The 14,888-nt window shown below is 33.9% G+C and overlaps 3 protein-coding genes across 6 annotated transcripts; 1 reads left to right on the top strand and 2 right to left on the bottom strand.

Annotated features, from left to right (window-relative positions):
• On the top strand, positions 1 to 3,677 carry LOC21404400 (phosphatidylinositol transfer protein 3). The gene is made up of 6 exons (XM_024171900.1): positions 1 to 370; positions 1,724 to 1,816; positions 1,951 to 2,127; positions 2,237 to 2,335; positions 2,728 to 2,970; positions 3,088 to 3,677. The coding sequence occupies exons 2-6, from the start codon at positions 1,742 to 1,744 to the stop codon at positions 3,505 to 3,507; spliced, it is 1,014 nt and encodes a 337-aa protein (XP_024027668.1). The 5' UTR covers positions 1 to 370; positions 1,724 to 1,741; the 3' UTR covers positions 3,508 to 3,677.
• Positions 3,678 to 4,892: 1,215 nt separating this feature from the next.
• Positions 4,893 to 8,318, bottom strand: LOC21404399 (2,3-bisphosphoglycerate-dependent phosphoglycerate mutase). Of its 4 annotated transcripts, none has more exons than XM_010107587.2 (8): positions 8,062 to 8,318; positions 6,969 to 7,240; positions 6,613 to 6,836; positions 6,014 to 6,132; positions 5,763 to 5,919; positions 5,531 to 5,632; positions 5,121 to 5,240; positions 4,893 to 5,036 (listed from the first exon to the last, which is right to left on the bottom strand). In XM_010107587.2, the coding sequence occupies exons 2-8, from the start codon at positions 7,237 to 7,239 to the stop codon at positions 4,992 to 4,994; spliced, it is 1,038 nt and encodes a 345-aa protein (XP_010105889.1). In that variant the 5' UTR covers position 7,240; positions 8,062 to 8,318; the 3' UTR covers positions 4,893 to 4,991. The 4 variants fall into 4 exon arrangements, with proteins under 4 accessions (XP_010105889.1, XP_024027657.1, XP_024027655.1 ...); XM_024171889.1 differs by having other exon boundaries at positions 8,195 to 8,318; XM_024171887.1 differs by having other exon boundaries at positions 8,202 to 8,318.
• Positions 8,319 to 12,888: 4,570 nt separating this feature from the next.
• Positions 12,889 to 14,888, bottom strand: LOC21404398 (major pollen allergen Lol p 11). The gene is made up of 2 exons (XM_024171878.1): positions 14,626 to 14,888; positions 12,889 to 13,455 (listed from the first exon to the last, which is right to left on the bottom strand). Exons 1-2 carry the CDS (start codon positions 14,777 to 14,779, stop codon positions 13,121 to 13,123), a joined length of 489 nt encoding a protein of 162 aa, XP_024027646.1. The 5' UTR covers positions 14,780 to 14,888; the 3' UTR covers positions 12,889 to 13,120.

The following is a 14,888-nucleotide window of genomic DNA, read 5'->3' as shown; positions in this document are numbered from 1 at the left end:
ACAACGAACAACATAGAGAAGGCGTTAATACTCTTTTTCGGGTTCACCCATTTTACCGGTTTTTTGTACTATCCTTGATTCTGAATCAGCACCCTGTGGATCCAATTAATTAAAAATAATACTCTTCCACTTGAAGCAGAAACTATACTATAATAGTAGTTATAAAAATAATAACATCCTTCCTTTCCAGTTAACCCAAAACCCATCTCCAAGAATCAAGATCCATTTCCTATGGTATAGACACGGATATTCTTTCTCAAGTTTGACTCCTTGGTTGGTTTCGTTTGGTTTTGGTTTTCTTTCTTACTCGGAAACAATAGCTCTTTTGCTCGGACGCTTTGGGCTTCCATTTCTTGACTTAATCAGTCAGGTCAGTTTCCATTTCTGCATTTGAATCTTCTCTTTACTATACGACACATGGATTTTCTTCTTCTTCTTTTTTCTTTTTGGGTTTTAATCATTTGTTGGGAGAATAATCATGTTCCTATTTTCATGGTTTGTTTACGTCTTAAATTTGTTATATGTTCGGGGGTTAGTCCAATGCTGATCCAAGAAAGCGTTGACTTCAATTTTTATCTCAGTTTCTGTTTCTTAATTGAATGAATGTGTTAGTCTACTAAAATCAGGAGGTGGGTTGTTATGATTATTGATCATAACGATTGGAACTTTCGAGTAGTTTTTAGAACTTGCACAGAAGTGCTTCTGAAGAATGGGACATACTCAATTAAGGGATCTTTTCTTGAAAGTTGACTTCTAACTGATTGCATTGTAAACGGATTGAAATGGGAAGAATTACAGGCTAGGCACCAAAAAGAAAAAGAAAAAGAAAAAGAAAAGAAAGCCTATTGGCACTAAGCAGTTCTAGAATGCCGTATTTTCGTCAAGTTCCGTTTCTTCGATATGAAGGTGTTGATGTTATTGAATTGGAATATAGGAATTGGCTGCATTATTGAGTTGCTAACAGAAACAGGTGTCTAGTAAAGAAAAGGTGAAAACTGGGTCCTTTTATTGAAAGTTAGATTTAGTCCTCTATGTTCCTAATTAATGGGAACTGAAAATGACCTGGTGATGTTAACTAAAGTGGTCCTCGGTTGAAACTTATAATCCCGTCGTGTTTCTTGGAAAGTTCTACGTGTTTCTTGTGTTGTTCATGGTGTTTCTGGACATGAAAGCGCGAGACCCACTTCAATGTTTCAACAATATGTTTTTGAACCTTCTTGAAGTTTCATACTGACAAAAAGATACCAGGCATGCGGAAAATTTTCGAATATTGTTCATCTCTAGTATCTTTTCTTTCAGATAGGATGGCGATGAACAATTGGTCTTTATCGGTCACTTTCATGTGAAAATTGAGAACTGGCATGTTCATGGGGTTAAATATATCACATAACTAAGTTCAATTGAAATAAAGACTTTCTTTTGTAGTGAATGTATTTGAGGGCTGTCTGTCCACTGCTGCAAAATTTGTGTTTTTCTATACGTCCAATGGTGCATTGATTTCTAAATTATTTAACTTAAGCATTTAATTTCTGTTTAGCTGGGGAGTATTCTTAATCTGTGTGATGACTTATAATAATGCTGAAAAAGTTTTCTTCTATTTTCAAGGATGATTAAAATGCTTTTTATTGCAGATATTGAGTTTCTTGTACTAATTAAGCAATGACATTGAAGATACAGTGAAAATAGAAACAATGGTAAGAATCTGGAGTTTTTATTTTTGTAGGAGTCTTCTTTAGAAGCTATGAGTTCAAGCACAAAGAAATCTGCTTCGACTGGAAGCGAGAAGATTTCAGCATCAGAAGATCAGCAGGCAATGGTATCTTATCCTTTGTTATTATCCTATCTTAGTGTATTCATAAATAAGTCCTCTTCTTTGATACCAAGAAGTTTGATGAGAAAAAGTTACAATTAGAAAAACTTACTTCTCAATGCTTTTTCTCGTGTTTGCAGGTTAACGAGGTGAGGGGGTCTCTAGGGACATTGTCAGATAAGTTTTCCATATATTGTTCTGATACAACAATCCAGCGATACTTAATGGCAAGAAACTGGCATGTCAAGAAGGCAACTAAGATGCTAAAAGAGAGCTTAAAGTGGTCGTCAGAAAACAAACCTGAAGAGATTCGCTGGGTATGCTACTGGAACTCTTTTGGCGTATGGTTTTGGGCTTTAGGTACCAGCTTTGTATAATTACTTTTTGAGCGATAATATTGTTCTTACAATATTACTTGCTATATAGGAAGAGGTAGCTCAAGAAGCAGAAACCGGGAAAATTTACAGATCAAATTACACTGACAAGCATGGAAGAACAGTTCTGGTCATGAGACCTAGTTTCGAGGTTTCCTCCATTTTCCTCTGTGCATATACTTTGTAATGTTTCTATTAGTCTGCTCTCCATGAAGCTACATTTAGAAGCAATGTTCCTATCTATTGTAAAACCATTACTTATTTGTCCTAGAGTAGTGCTATTCAACTTTATTAGTGTTGGGCATCACATCGAATATAAGTGGGCTCCACATGTAGGCCTTTCCCTCATGTGGGACACACTGGAGCTTATCAGCATTTTTCTTTGCCCTATACTTCATCTAGCTTAGCCAAAATGTCAAAGTGTTCTGATAGATACTTGTTGCAAGAAGAATTTCATAGGCTAATAACAACAGTGCAAATATCTTGAGAATTATAGGCTCTAATTATGCTTGACTTGATGTTTATATTATTGTTGTACTGTAGAACTCAAAGTCGACTCAAGGAAAAATCAGGTATTTGTGTTACTGCATGGAGAATGCGGTGTTAAATATGCAACAAGGTCAGGAACAGATGGTTTGGCTGATTGACTTTCAGGGTTACAAGCTGTCGCATGTCTCAGTGAATGTGACAAGGGAAACTGCCCATGTTTTGCAAGACCGCTATCCAGAACGCTTAGGTCTTGCAATACTCTACAATCCACCCAAGTTCTTTGAGTCTTTCTGGAAGGTGTGGCCTCTTTATTGTCGATTTCCGGTATCACATTCAGCATATCATTACTGCTTCGCTGTTAGTTTCAATTTTCACATTGTGTTACTTGTGACAACAAAGAATGTACAATTTCAGATAGTAAAGCCTTTCCTGGACCAAAAAACTCGCGATAAAGTCAAGTTCGTTTATTCAAACGATGCTAACACCAACAAGATAATGGAGGATCTCTTCGATATGGATCAGCTGGAGTCTGCATTTGGTGGGAATAACAATACAGGTTTTGACATAACTAAGTATGCAGAGAGAATGAGAGAGGATGACAAAAGGATGCGTGCTTTCTGGACACGAGCAGATCCTTCAGTGCCCCCGCAACCAGTCCTCACAGACGCTCCATCCTCGGATTCTGTCAAGTTAGACAAAGATTCTGATCCTTCTGACAGTGAGAAGGCGAACAGTTCTCAATCGCATGGGGTAGAATCAGATGTGGTGTCACCAGATCACAATAATAAGCTTGCGGATACCGGCGGTACAAATCCTACTGAAGAGATGCAGTGAGTGAAACTAATGACTGACGGGTATTGCATAATCTTAGTAGTTGAGGTATGGTAACACGGCTGAATAGTAGTAGTCTTTACTGATACCGCTTTGATTGTTCATTTAGGAACTTGAAAATCCCCAAGTTCTTTTTTGTAAAACTTTAAGCTCTCAACTGGTGTTGTTACTGTTCGGACATTTCATGAATTGATTTCATCTTATATGAGTTGATCAAATGTGATTGAAAATACATCTTTTTTTTTTCTTTTTTTCTTTTTGTGTGTTATTACGACATAGTTTAGCATTTTATGTTTATGAAGTTCTTACTTCTCTGTATTTAGGAGACGTTTAATTTATAGATTGGAATCATGTGATTAAAATCATTTTTGATTTACGTGTATTTTTTGTGAAAGAAAACACTGTAGCGAATCATGAATCATAATTCAAATCATGATTTGAATCCTCCAACCAAACGAAGCCTTAATTTGGCAGTAAAACCTGGAAGGAAATGTTTTGGATTGTTGGATAGTGATAAACATTGATGGTCAAGATTAGCTAAATGGTTTCTTTTTAATCTCCGTTGATCACTTGTAAGACAACTCAGAATCCGTCTTAAACTTGTTTTCATTAAATTAATGCAGTTTGGACTTTAGTTTTATTCTTTTGAGTCATTCTATGGTAAGCAGCTTTGCTTGTTAAAAATCATGTTCAAATAAAAAAGTTTGCGAAGCTAATGATAACCCAATGAAAGTAAAAATCTGAGGGCTCGAAACAGAATTTGAACCTCATAAGATTTACAAAGACCGTTGAGAACAACTAAAACCTAGTCAACTTATCAGTTCCGACGTTAAAAGAGAATCATTGAGAAATCCCTGTCTGAGTCCACATCGTGTAACATGGCCAAATAAAGGACAGAGTCTTGTGAGCTTCTGATCAAGACCTTGTAAATCGGTATCTCTGTACGTTCACACACGTGCAGACTGAAAATAGTGGATTTGACCCATCAAACATCTTTAGACAATTATTCCAACACATGGAAAAAAATACTTATTTCGACACGTTTAGAGTTTTTAGATCCAATTTCATTTTCAAAGTTAAAAAAAGGAAAAGGAGGTTCTTTAATTCCCGCTTTCAAATTACGGTAAATAAACTATAACTAAACATATGAACTTTACAAAGATTTAAGCATGGAAATATTTCACACAGCTGTTACAAGGACCTAAAAGCAACAAAACTTGAGGGTGCATGAAAACATTACACAGAGAAAGAGACCTTTCAGCCACATGTTTTACATAAAAATACATTGCCATTACATCAGTTTTCTCACTCGCAACCTAGTTAATACAATAATAGGTATTAACACTAGTTGATCACAACCCCTGAAAAAAAAAAGGGTGAGCATATATATATATTTTTTTTTTTTTCAAAAATCATAAGAACTATTAATTGACCCCATCTTATTAAAGGTCACATTTTTGCCCACCTTTGTATGCTAAAACAACATATTAATTGACCATCTCATCTAACTTCTGCCTGTAGAGAGCCAAAGTCTGCAATAAAAATTTCCAAGTACATGAGACAAACAATGGATGGAACAACAACAATACAATTAGATCTGAAACAAGTAGGCATACCCTGGTGTAAGCATAGACCCCAGCCTCAGAAGGCGCAACTGGACTTCCCCTCCTAATGAATCTACCTTCTTTGAAAATGTAAAGCATGGGAATTCCGGTCGACAGTTCTAAACTAATAACCTGAGAAGAAATGTGCAACACAGAGTGTAAAGATCTTATTGTTGCTGTAAGAAAAGAGTAAAGGTAGGGATTGCAATTTTTAGATACCAACTCATGTGGCAGCTGGGAGTTGTCATTTTTTTTTTTTTTTTTTTTTTCTAGTAGATGCCATTATTTAATATTAACCGACATGGCAATTTTTCAATCACATACCAATAAAAAAATACCACGCAGTTGGTACTAAGAAGTTGGGGTCCCTAGCATTATTTATAGAAGAATATCATACAGAAAATGCTAGAGATTTTAATCACCTCTTGGGAAGTTAGTTTGTCAAGATACATAATGATGGACCTCAGTGAATTCCCATGAGCAGCAATCATCACATTCTTTCCAGATAAAAGTTGGGGTTCAATCTGCAGTGAGTGAGGTATATCAGCTATCGGATGCTATAGAATGATGGTGTTTAAGAACCGTAGAGAATTCATATCGGAAAAATGATGTAGCGCGATTAGATAAGAAAAAACCAAAGAGTTAAACGCGTACTTCATCTTTGAAATAAGCAACGGCCCTTTCAGCACACATTTCCAAGCTCTCGCCATTTGGGGGAGGTACGTCGTAACTCCGACGCCACTCATGAACTTGTTCCTTCCCGTATCTATCTGCCGTTTCCTGCTTATTGAGACCTTGTAATTCACCGTACCTGGAAAGAATAGTTTGTTAGTCATGCAGGGTTGTTTAAAGAAAGGGACAATTTCAAGACAAACAAGAAGAAAGGCCAAAGGAAGAATAAGTACATTCTTTCATTCAATCTCCAAGATGCTATAACTGGAATGGACTGCTTTTTGGTGTCTTCACTGAAAATTTGACTCCAAGCCCTCGCCTGTTCGCTTTCATTATGTATAATGATGGGCACCTGCGGGAATATTGATAGAAACATGTCAGCACATGTAGTGTACATCAAATTCTAAGTCCTTATTGGTAATATTTACCATTTCCCGTTTAATATTTTTGAAGAAAACATGGTGATAATTTGCTTGGGACATCTTAGTCTTTTCCATTTTTATAAACAAAAAACGGAGAATTCTTGCTATACCTTTTGTTTTTAATTTAATATGATTTGGATATAAGAACTGTCACATTTTTATCAGGTTCTGTTACGTTGTCATTTTTATTTTTATTTTTTAAATTTAATATGATTCTGATGTCTTAAAAAAACCAGAAAACATAAACTGTCTAATCGCTGCCAAGTATGCACTAACGACCATTAATGAAAAATTATGTTCAAACTATACATTAATATCAGGTGCATACTATCATTAAAATAAGATCACAACACGCTTACTAGTATGACAAAAATTTCTGTTTTCTATCACAGGCAAAGTCCCTAAATTACCTTCTTACGACGGTGCTGAGTCATGGCAAGCATAGCAGTCATTTGCGCGCGAATTAGCGCAGACGTATAGATCATGTCGACGGGTATGTTACTAATTCTCTTACCAGCTTCAATAGCCTCCTCCACACCCCTTTTGGTCAGAGGCACATCAACACAACCGGTGAATAAGTTCTTTTCATTCCACAATGACTCACCATGTCGTATCAGAATCAAAGCTGCTTCATCTGAAACCAGTATTGAATTCACCATTTTTAGCTAAGAAAATAAATATGTCAACAACGACTCCTTACGATACATGACATTTACCACATGGAATTATTGTATGACACAATCAACATTTTATGAGGTTTACTTACTAGATTTCTTCCGAGGTTCATTAGTGTTCTTGTTTGCGGGAGACAAAACTGGATCAACCACAGATGTTTGAGAAACCGAGGCTTGAATTACGCCGAAGTTTCTAGAGCCAGAGCTGTGACATGCTCTTTTTGACACTCCAAGCTCGAGCTTAAAACCCTTTAGTGGTAATCTCACAGCACCATCCCTAATCTCTTGATGAAGGCCTGAGTTTTTTAAATAACCATTTGACTGAAGTGTTCCAATTGCTTGATGAAATACTGTGGCAGCCATTCTGCAAAATTCACAACATCCCATTTGGTAAGCGCGTATATATATATATATATATGTATATATATTTATGTATGTATATATGTATGTATGTATGTATGTATGTATACAACTAGTATTTTGTTTTCTCTAATGCGGCAAAAGCATGAGCATCAAGAAAAACATCATGATATTTGAATGAGTAAACAGCTTAATTAAGAATGGAAAAAAGGAAAAATAAAGGAAAATGGGATCTTAAAAGATTCTGTAAAAACATGCAACTTACTCAGCAAAAAAAAAAAAAAAATATATATATATATATATATATATAAAGAATAAATATGGCCTCAGGTCAATATACCCACGTTGGGTTAGATCAAGTGATTCAATTTGTCAAAATCTTAAAAAGCATCAATTGGAGTTAAAACACATTAGCAACCAAAAGCTTATTTCGTCAGGATCATAACTGCCATAAATAGAAGTCAAATTAACAAAGGGAAAACAGGAAAAAGAAATAAAAGTTAAAGGAGGTTTGGCATCATCTAGCAAAACAAAAGTTTTAAATTGGTGCAATAAATAGTCATTTGCAGATCTGCATTAAAAAGGAGTTCTTCGCAATTGCAAAACAGAAAGGGGAATTCGCAAAATCCTCTAAAGTTTCAAAGAACCCGATTAACGTAGAGAAAGAGAATATACATATACATAACAAATTAAATGCATAATGATGAAAGAAAAGCACAAACCCAGCAGCAACAGCAACAAATTAATACAGAAAGAACAGAGCAGCCCAGAAACGAAAATGCCCAGAAAGCAAAAAAATGAGTTTCGTCAAAGTGGAGACTTTACCAGGTTATATATGTGTATATATAGGCCAAGGCGAAGAAACCGAGGCAGAAAAGGGAAAAAGTGTAAAGGGGGTACAGAGTTTATTACGAGAGAGGTTGACGGAGAAGAAGATGATGGAGTTTACACAACTTACAACTTACACGTCCGTTTCAAACAAAAGTTGCATTTATTTTTGTACGTATAGGAGAAATCGTTGTTTGGTTTTTGTCTTCAAATATGTTCTGTAAGAACAGTATGATGACAAGTTTTTTTTTTTTTTTTTTTTTTTTTTTTCCTGAGTTGGCAAGAAGAGAAAATAGAATGGCCTTGCTGGGTAGCTGGATTCTTACGCTGGGGTTTTTCGACATTTCAACTCCGCGCTGTTTTTTCTAAAATAAAAAATTTTGAGTAGATTTTCTTTGATATTTCTGTAATCTTGGAATTAAGCACATATTTGCTTATTAGATTAGTTAATAGTTATGACAAATCTAATTTTGAATGAAAGGATTGGAGCTGCCCAAGTTAATAATGCACATGTAAATCTAATTTCATAAGTTGTGTTTTTCATTTTTAATGTTTTAATAAGGAGTTTGTTAAGAGGAGTTGTGGGCTGCTATAAATTAGTAATGCACATGTAAATCTATAAAATGTTTAAAGAATGATGTGAATAAACATCATTATTTTTTTTTTTTTGAAATTCTTTTTTATACTTGTTTTTGTTAAATTGATTTAACCAAATCTAAGAACTAATGTGATTAGCGATTAATGAACATTTGCTTGAAACCCCAACTGGGGATTTGTAGGCTTTATTAACTCTATACTTCTCTCCATTTCTTTTGTAGCACGAGCAATTTAGGCTTATAAAGTTTATTAATTCAGTCAAAATAGCTTAACAATAGCTGGGAAATATAAAGTTTCATAGTTGGCGTGCTTGTAATATAAGATTGTCCAAGTTGTCCTTTAGGAAGTTAAAAAGGCCAAAACTTTCAAACCAACCAAACCTGAATATTTAAAAAAAAAAAACAAAACAAACCTTCAAAGTCATGAATACGCACCACCTAACACCCCAAACACTTTCTATGTAGGGAAGTTTGACACAACACGTGCTTATGTCATGCAAATTCTTGCCTTCTCAAACCAACACGTACACCACCTAACTAATAACAATGCATTTGCACAGCTGATCCAAAAAAAAAGAAAAAAATGCATTTGCATAACACATAATATGTGATACATACATCATTTTCTCATGTGACATTATAATTAAGAGTTTGTGACCCTTTCAGCTCCTTTTTTGTCCGAGGAATATACCTCTATTATATTCCACTCCCCCCTTTTTTTTTCGCTCTGATATTCCACTCCCCCTTGGCGAAACGTGTGGGGTTTTATCATCATTATTTTTTTGGTGCTCTATTTGAATGGTCGTCTCTTGTCCACTTGGACTGGTTTTTTTTTTTTTTTCGTCGCGCTACAGATGTTGAAATTGTAGCAATATACAGAACAAAATCACTTTTCTTAGGCAAAGGCAGAGTAACAAATGTTATCTTGACCACTGTTGACTACTAAATATTATAAACGGGCTGTTAAGTTCGAATGACAAAAGGAAAAGGAGAAATATCACTTTTAATATGAATCAGAATTTTTATTTTTTATTTTAAAAAAATAATTTTTAATTAAATAATTATATTAATTAAAAAATATTAATTAAAAATGAGATGTAAAAATTTAGATTCACGTACTTTAAATTTTATGATTTTTTAATGACAAATTGTGAAGAACGTTCTGCTAATGTGTTTGAAATACTAAGAGCACATCTAAGAGAACTCTCTAAATTTTAACTAAATTCGAATTAAAATAATTATAAAATAATTTTAATTAGTAATTTTTTTTTGAATCACTCTAACCATATTTTTTATTTTTAATTAATATAAATTATTTTTATATTTATTTAATTTAAAATATAAATAATTTTATTGAATTCAAAAAAAAATTTACATTTATTACAATTAAAAGAATACAATAATATAAAAATAAAATGGTTAGTCACTCCCGCTGAGTCTAGATCTATTGTCTCAATTGATTGTCTCTTTAGCTGTCCTCCACTTAAAATTTGGCACCTCGTTAAAACTTTATACATCAGCTCTTCTTTGACATTCCAAATTCGGTCCGCCTCAAACAAAATGAAAATAAAAAGGAGAGGCCTTTGCATTTCTAATCCGGTAGAGGATTGAATGACATTGTTACTAGTCATTTTATATTTTTAACAAAATTAACTAATGATTTAACTTGTTTTTTAGTTTTTCTCCGCTACAATTATTAGTTAAATAGTTAGTTATTTTAAAAAATACATTTCACACTAAATAAATATAACTAACATGAAAAAGTTAATTATTTTATTTTTTATATTATTTTATTCTTCAAACCATAATAAATACAAAAGTTCTTTTTTAAACTCAATAAAGTTATTTTTATTTTAACTTAATAAATATTAAAATAACTTATGTTTAACTAAAATAGAGAATACGGCTATAATGACTTATTAAAATGTTACTAGTTAAAATAGCTTTAGCTAGAATTTAGCTAGAATGTTCTTTTTTAAACTCAATAAAATTATTTCTATTTTAAATTTAATAAATATTAAAATAACTTATATTTAGTTAAAATAGAGAGTATAATTAAAATAACTTAGGAATTGTTCGTCTGGTGTTTAACCTAAAAAAAAAATATTGAACTCAAATTACAACTTTATTCAAATTCATATTCTTTTATAAAATTTGAGTTTGAATTTGAGTTTTAACTTGAGTTTGAGGCTAAAATTTGAATTCAAGTTCCCACTTTCAATTCAAGTTCCTAAAATCAAACTCAAATTAATGAACAATAAAATGCCACAATTTTTTCATTTTAATTCCGATTTAGATGATTTTTTTTCTATGAGTTCACAACGAAGAGACGAATAAACCCTCACCCACATACCATATTAAAATTTTCCATCGCCATTAAGTTTTTGTTAAAATACTATCTAAATACAAATTCAAATTTTGACCCACCCAAACAGAATAAATTCTCAATTCAAATCATAACTCAAAATGTGTTTATCCAAACACAAACTCAAATTAGAGTCTCAACTCAAACTATACTCAAATATATTTTAATTTAAATTAAGATCTGAACTCAAGTCATCTTAATTCAAAAAATATAAATGAACAAATTCTTATTAAGAAATTACTAGTTAAAATAAATTTAAAGAGCTCCGTGTACATGCTCTTAGCCCCGGCTTAACGGCGTCAACCCAATGCCACTTTTCTCAACACCCTAGTCCCCAGAAAATTTTTGAAATCCAGTTTGCACTCACCTGTTTGAACATATTAGGATAAACAATCGCTACAAAAATCTTCTCACATGCCTATTGAAATCGCTGCAAAAATCCAACTATCCAGATATGGGACTCTTTCTACAAGGAAAAGAGATGGCCATTAAACGGGTAATTTCATAAACTCCCAGGCTATTCACTTTTCTCACAATATTGTTTAAGCGAAAACATAAACATATTAATCAGTAACCAAACTTAACAAATGGTTCTTCTTTCTTGGTGGATGCTGTTCGCTTTCACGCCACTCTCCGTCAGGAGATCCGATACTCCGAGACTTCTTCAACGCAATTTGGACGGACCCCAACCACGTCTCATATGGTAATGATTCTGATTTTTAGCTACGGACCAGATCTGGACCGTTGTTTTGGAGTCATGCGTCGTCGATGTGCCGGAAGGGTACACGGAGGAAGAGTCGCGCCTCTTCGACGACGCGGTGGAGAAGTTCAATCTGAGAAACTCGCCTCCGTCATCGAAGGAATGGTGGGTGGGAACTTCAAAGTGATTGATTAAGAGAAATTCTCAAAGTAGAAGTAGTAGATAAAAAAGGGGAAAGAACGTGTTCTCCCCAATATTTTCTCAGAAGAGCACGCAATTCTTTCAATTAAAAAAAAAAAAAATATATATATATATATATATATTTAACTAGTGTAAAAGGTTAATAATTAAAAAAAGTAAAATTAATTAAAATTTTTTTATTATAATAAAAAAAATAAATATAATTTTTTATAAAAAATTTTAATTATAATAAAATTAAAATTTAAAATTAAAATTAGTGAAATGACGAGATTTAAATCATTAACTATCTATTTAAAATGACTCATAATTACAATTATTATTTTTTTTAAAAATATAAAATAATTAACATAATTAGAGCTAGAGTTACTAAAAAGACATTTGGTTCATATATTAAAATTATTTTTAATTTATATGTATTTTTTATGAGAGAAAATACTATCGTAAATCATGATTCAAATTATGATTTAAATCCTCAACGTCCCATAAGACAAAAAAGACAAAACAGGAAGTTTTTATGCCAATGCCGCTTGTAGCTGCTGTCGTAGCTCTCTCTCTCTCTCTCCTCTTCAAGTGAAGGCATGTATCCGAATCGGCACCCACCATTAATTATTTCCTGAACAGAGTTTTCCCCTTCTCCTGGAACTATTTTTGTAGAAATGCATGTTAAGTCAACAGAGATCTGTAGAGGGGAAAAGGGATTTCAACCTTGGTTGTGGCGGCCATTGTTTCTGCTGGTCTTCCTGTGCATGATTTCTGCGATCAGAAACTCCGTTTTCTGAGATCTGCACATGCTCTTGTTCAGTTCTGCTATCTATTTTCTTTCTTTCTATTTTTTTTTATCTGTTGGTTTAGATGCTGTTTTGCTTTTGCTGCAATGAAGTCTATACTTAGGAAAAAAGAACCCAAAAAGAGGATAATTGTCTCCAGCAAACAACATTAAAATTCAAAGTACACAAATGAGATGAACACAACCAATCAGTTTATTAATAAAGAAGAAAGTGCATTTACTACGATAACGGAGTCTGAAACAGTATCTTAGTTGATGTGGATTCAATTAACAAATAAAGATTAAAGGTCTGTAATATGGAGACAACAAACCATCAGAAGTAAATAGATATATATGTATATTTATAGGAAAAGCCAAGCGAGTTATAACTTATAACATGAACTCATTAGAGGATCTCAGAACCGCATCTAATTTTCGTATTCCGTCTCCTGGTACTGCTTGAGAACATTTGAGCAAAGAGCCAGGGGCTCATCCATCTCGAATCCAATATTGTTCACAAAACGCTTTTCTGATGCAATGCCATTGTAGCCGGTGAGAATGACACGGGCACGGTCACGGCCAGGTGCTGCTTTCGCACAGTTCTGTTGAGGGCTGCTAACAACAACAGCATCACAAATCTGGTTCCCATGGTCCTCAGCAACCAACATGCTGTAGCATCCCTCAGAGTCTGTTGTTGTCTCCTTGCGGAAAAGAACCTTCGATGGAGCATTCCTATCGACACACTCTATTCTAATCCTCGCACCTGTACATCATATGCATTTAATGAGGAACTAAGATGGAACATGAGAATAAGGAGGGGAAGCGGTTGCAGGCTTAGCCTGGTGATAATTCCACATCCACTTTTAACGTTGAAAACAATCTTCAGATCAAATCTCCCCAACTCTCAAATCCAAAAAACGATAACAAATGTCGAGAAATCATAAAACAGTTTAGTAAGGTAATAGGTTTTACAAGGGTTTCAGCCATCCATACCCTTTATCAATTTATAAGGTTTGGTCTTAACATTGAAGATTTACAAGATTCAATGCAATATATACTATACAGGCTCAAGTAATGCAGACTGATGATCATACGTTAGATGACCAATGCAGGCAATACTTTATTGCCTATTTATACGATATACATAAACTTGAACATGATCAAGTTGATATGGACCAGCGATATCCTTTGTTTTTCCGCGCAAAAATGGAATGAAATCTCACTCAGCTATCTAGGAAGTCTATCAGCCAATTTACACAACCTCAGGAAACAAAACTGAACTCAAAGAAAGCATATTAATGAAACCAACTAATTTATAAATCTGCAACTATTAAGCATATAATTATATTCAGTAGCATCAAATCTAAAGTTTCAAACTTTACAACAATTTTCCATAAAGGCAATAAACAAACTCGGATGAATAATAATAATAATAATAATAATAATAATAATAACAAAAAAGAGTTACATATGTACAGATAGGCAAACCACGTAACCGTAAAGATAGTCCAATTCTTTCTTTAAAGGCTGTCCTAAACCGTAAACCTTTCGACAAGAAATAATAATAATAATGGGAAAAAAACAACATTATTACACATCAAAATCAGATTTTTCCTTTAAGTTTATGAGCACAAAAACAGGCACATTTCAAGCCAAGGCCTAGTTAAGAGATGCTTACTATCGCTATCCTAAAATGCAAATCGAAAAACAAGAACGTCTAACAGCGAAAATCACTCATAATCACTCAGATCAAGCAGATCAACCACTTTCTCGCTGCAAAACCACAAAACCCGCATCTCTTGGGTTCCAAATCTAAAAGATCTAGTCTTTTCATCCAAAATAAATCAGATCCGCAATTCACTCACTAATGTTGTAGTAGCCGCCATTCACATACACTAAACAAGAACAGTAAACACAAAAGTGAGCGACTTACCGGGAATGTAGGTGGTGGCGGAGGTCTCGAAACCGGCACGGCAGGTGTCGCAGTACACTTTCCCTTCCACGATAAACGGGTTCTTCATTGGGCGGCTCGCGACGGCCAGCGCCGGCAAAAGGCAAAGCGCGATTAGCAGAACTGTTTTCGCCATTGATGGTTTCTTCAAAGAACAGAAAAAGAGATGGAGAATGTGAGAGATTTGAAGAAGACAAAGCCAAGAGAGATGAGAAATGAAAGGGGAAAGAGAGGGATAAAAAGGA

The sequence above is a fragment of the Morus notabilis genome, unplaced genomic scaffold, assembly GCF_000414095.1.
Source record: "Morus notabilis unplaced genomic scaffold, ASM41409v2 Scaffold206, whole genome shotgun sequence".
NCBI classification, from domain to species: domain Eukaryota; kingdom Viridiplantae; phylum Streptophyta; class Magnoliopsida; order Rosales; family Moraceae; genus Morus; species Morus notabilis.
Note: the sequence above shows the minus strand (reverse complement) of the source record. Positions and strands in the feature narration are given on the sequence as shown.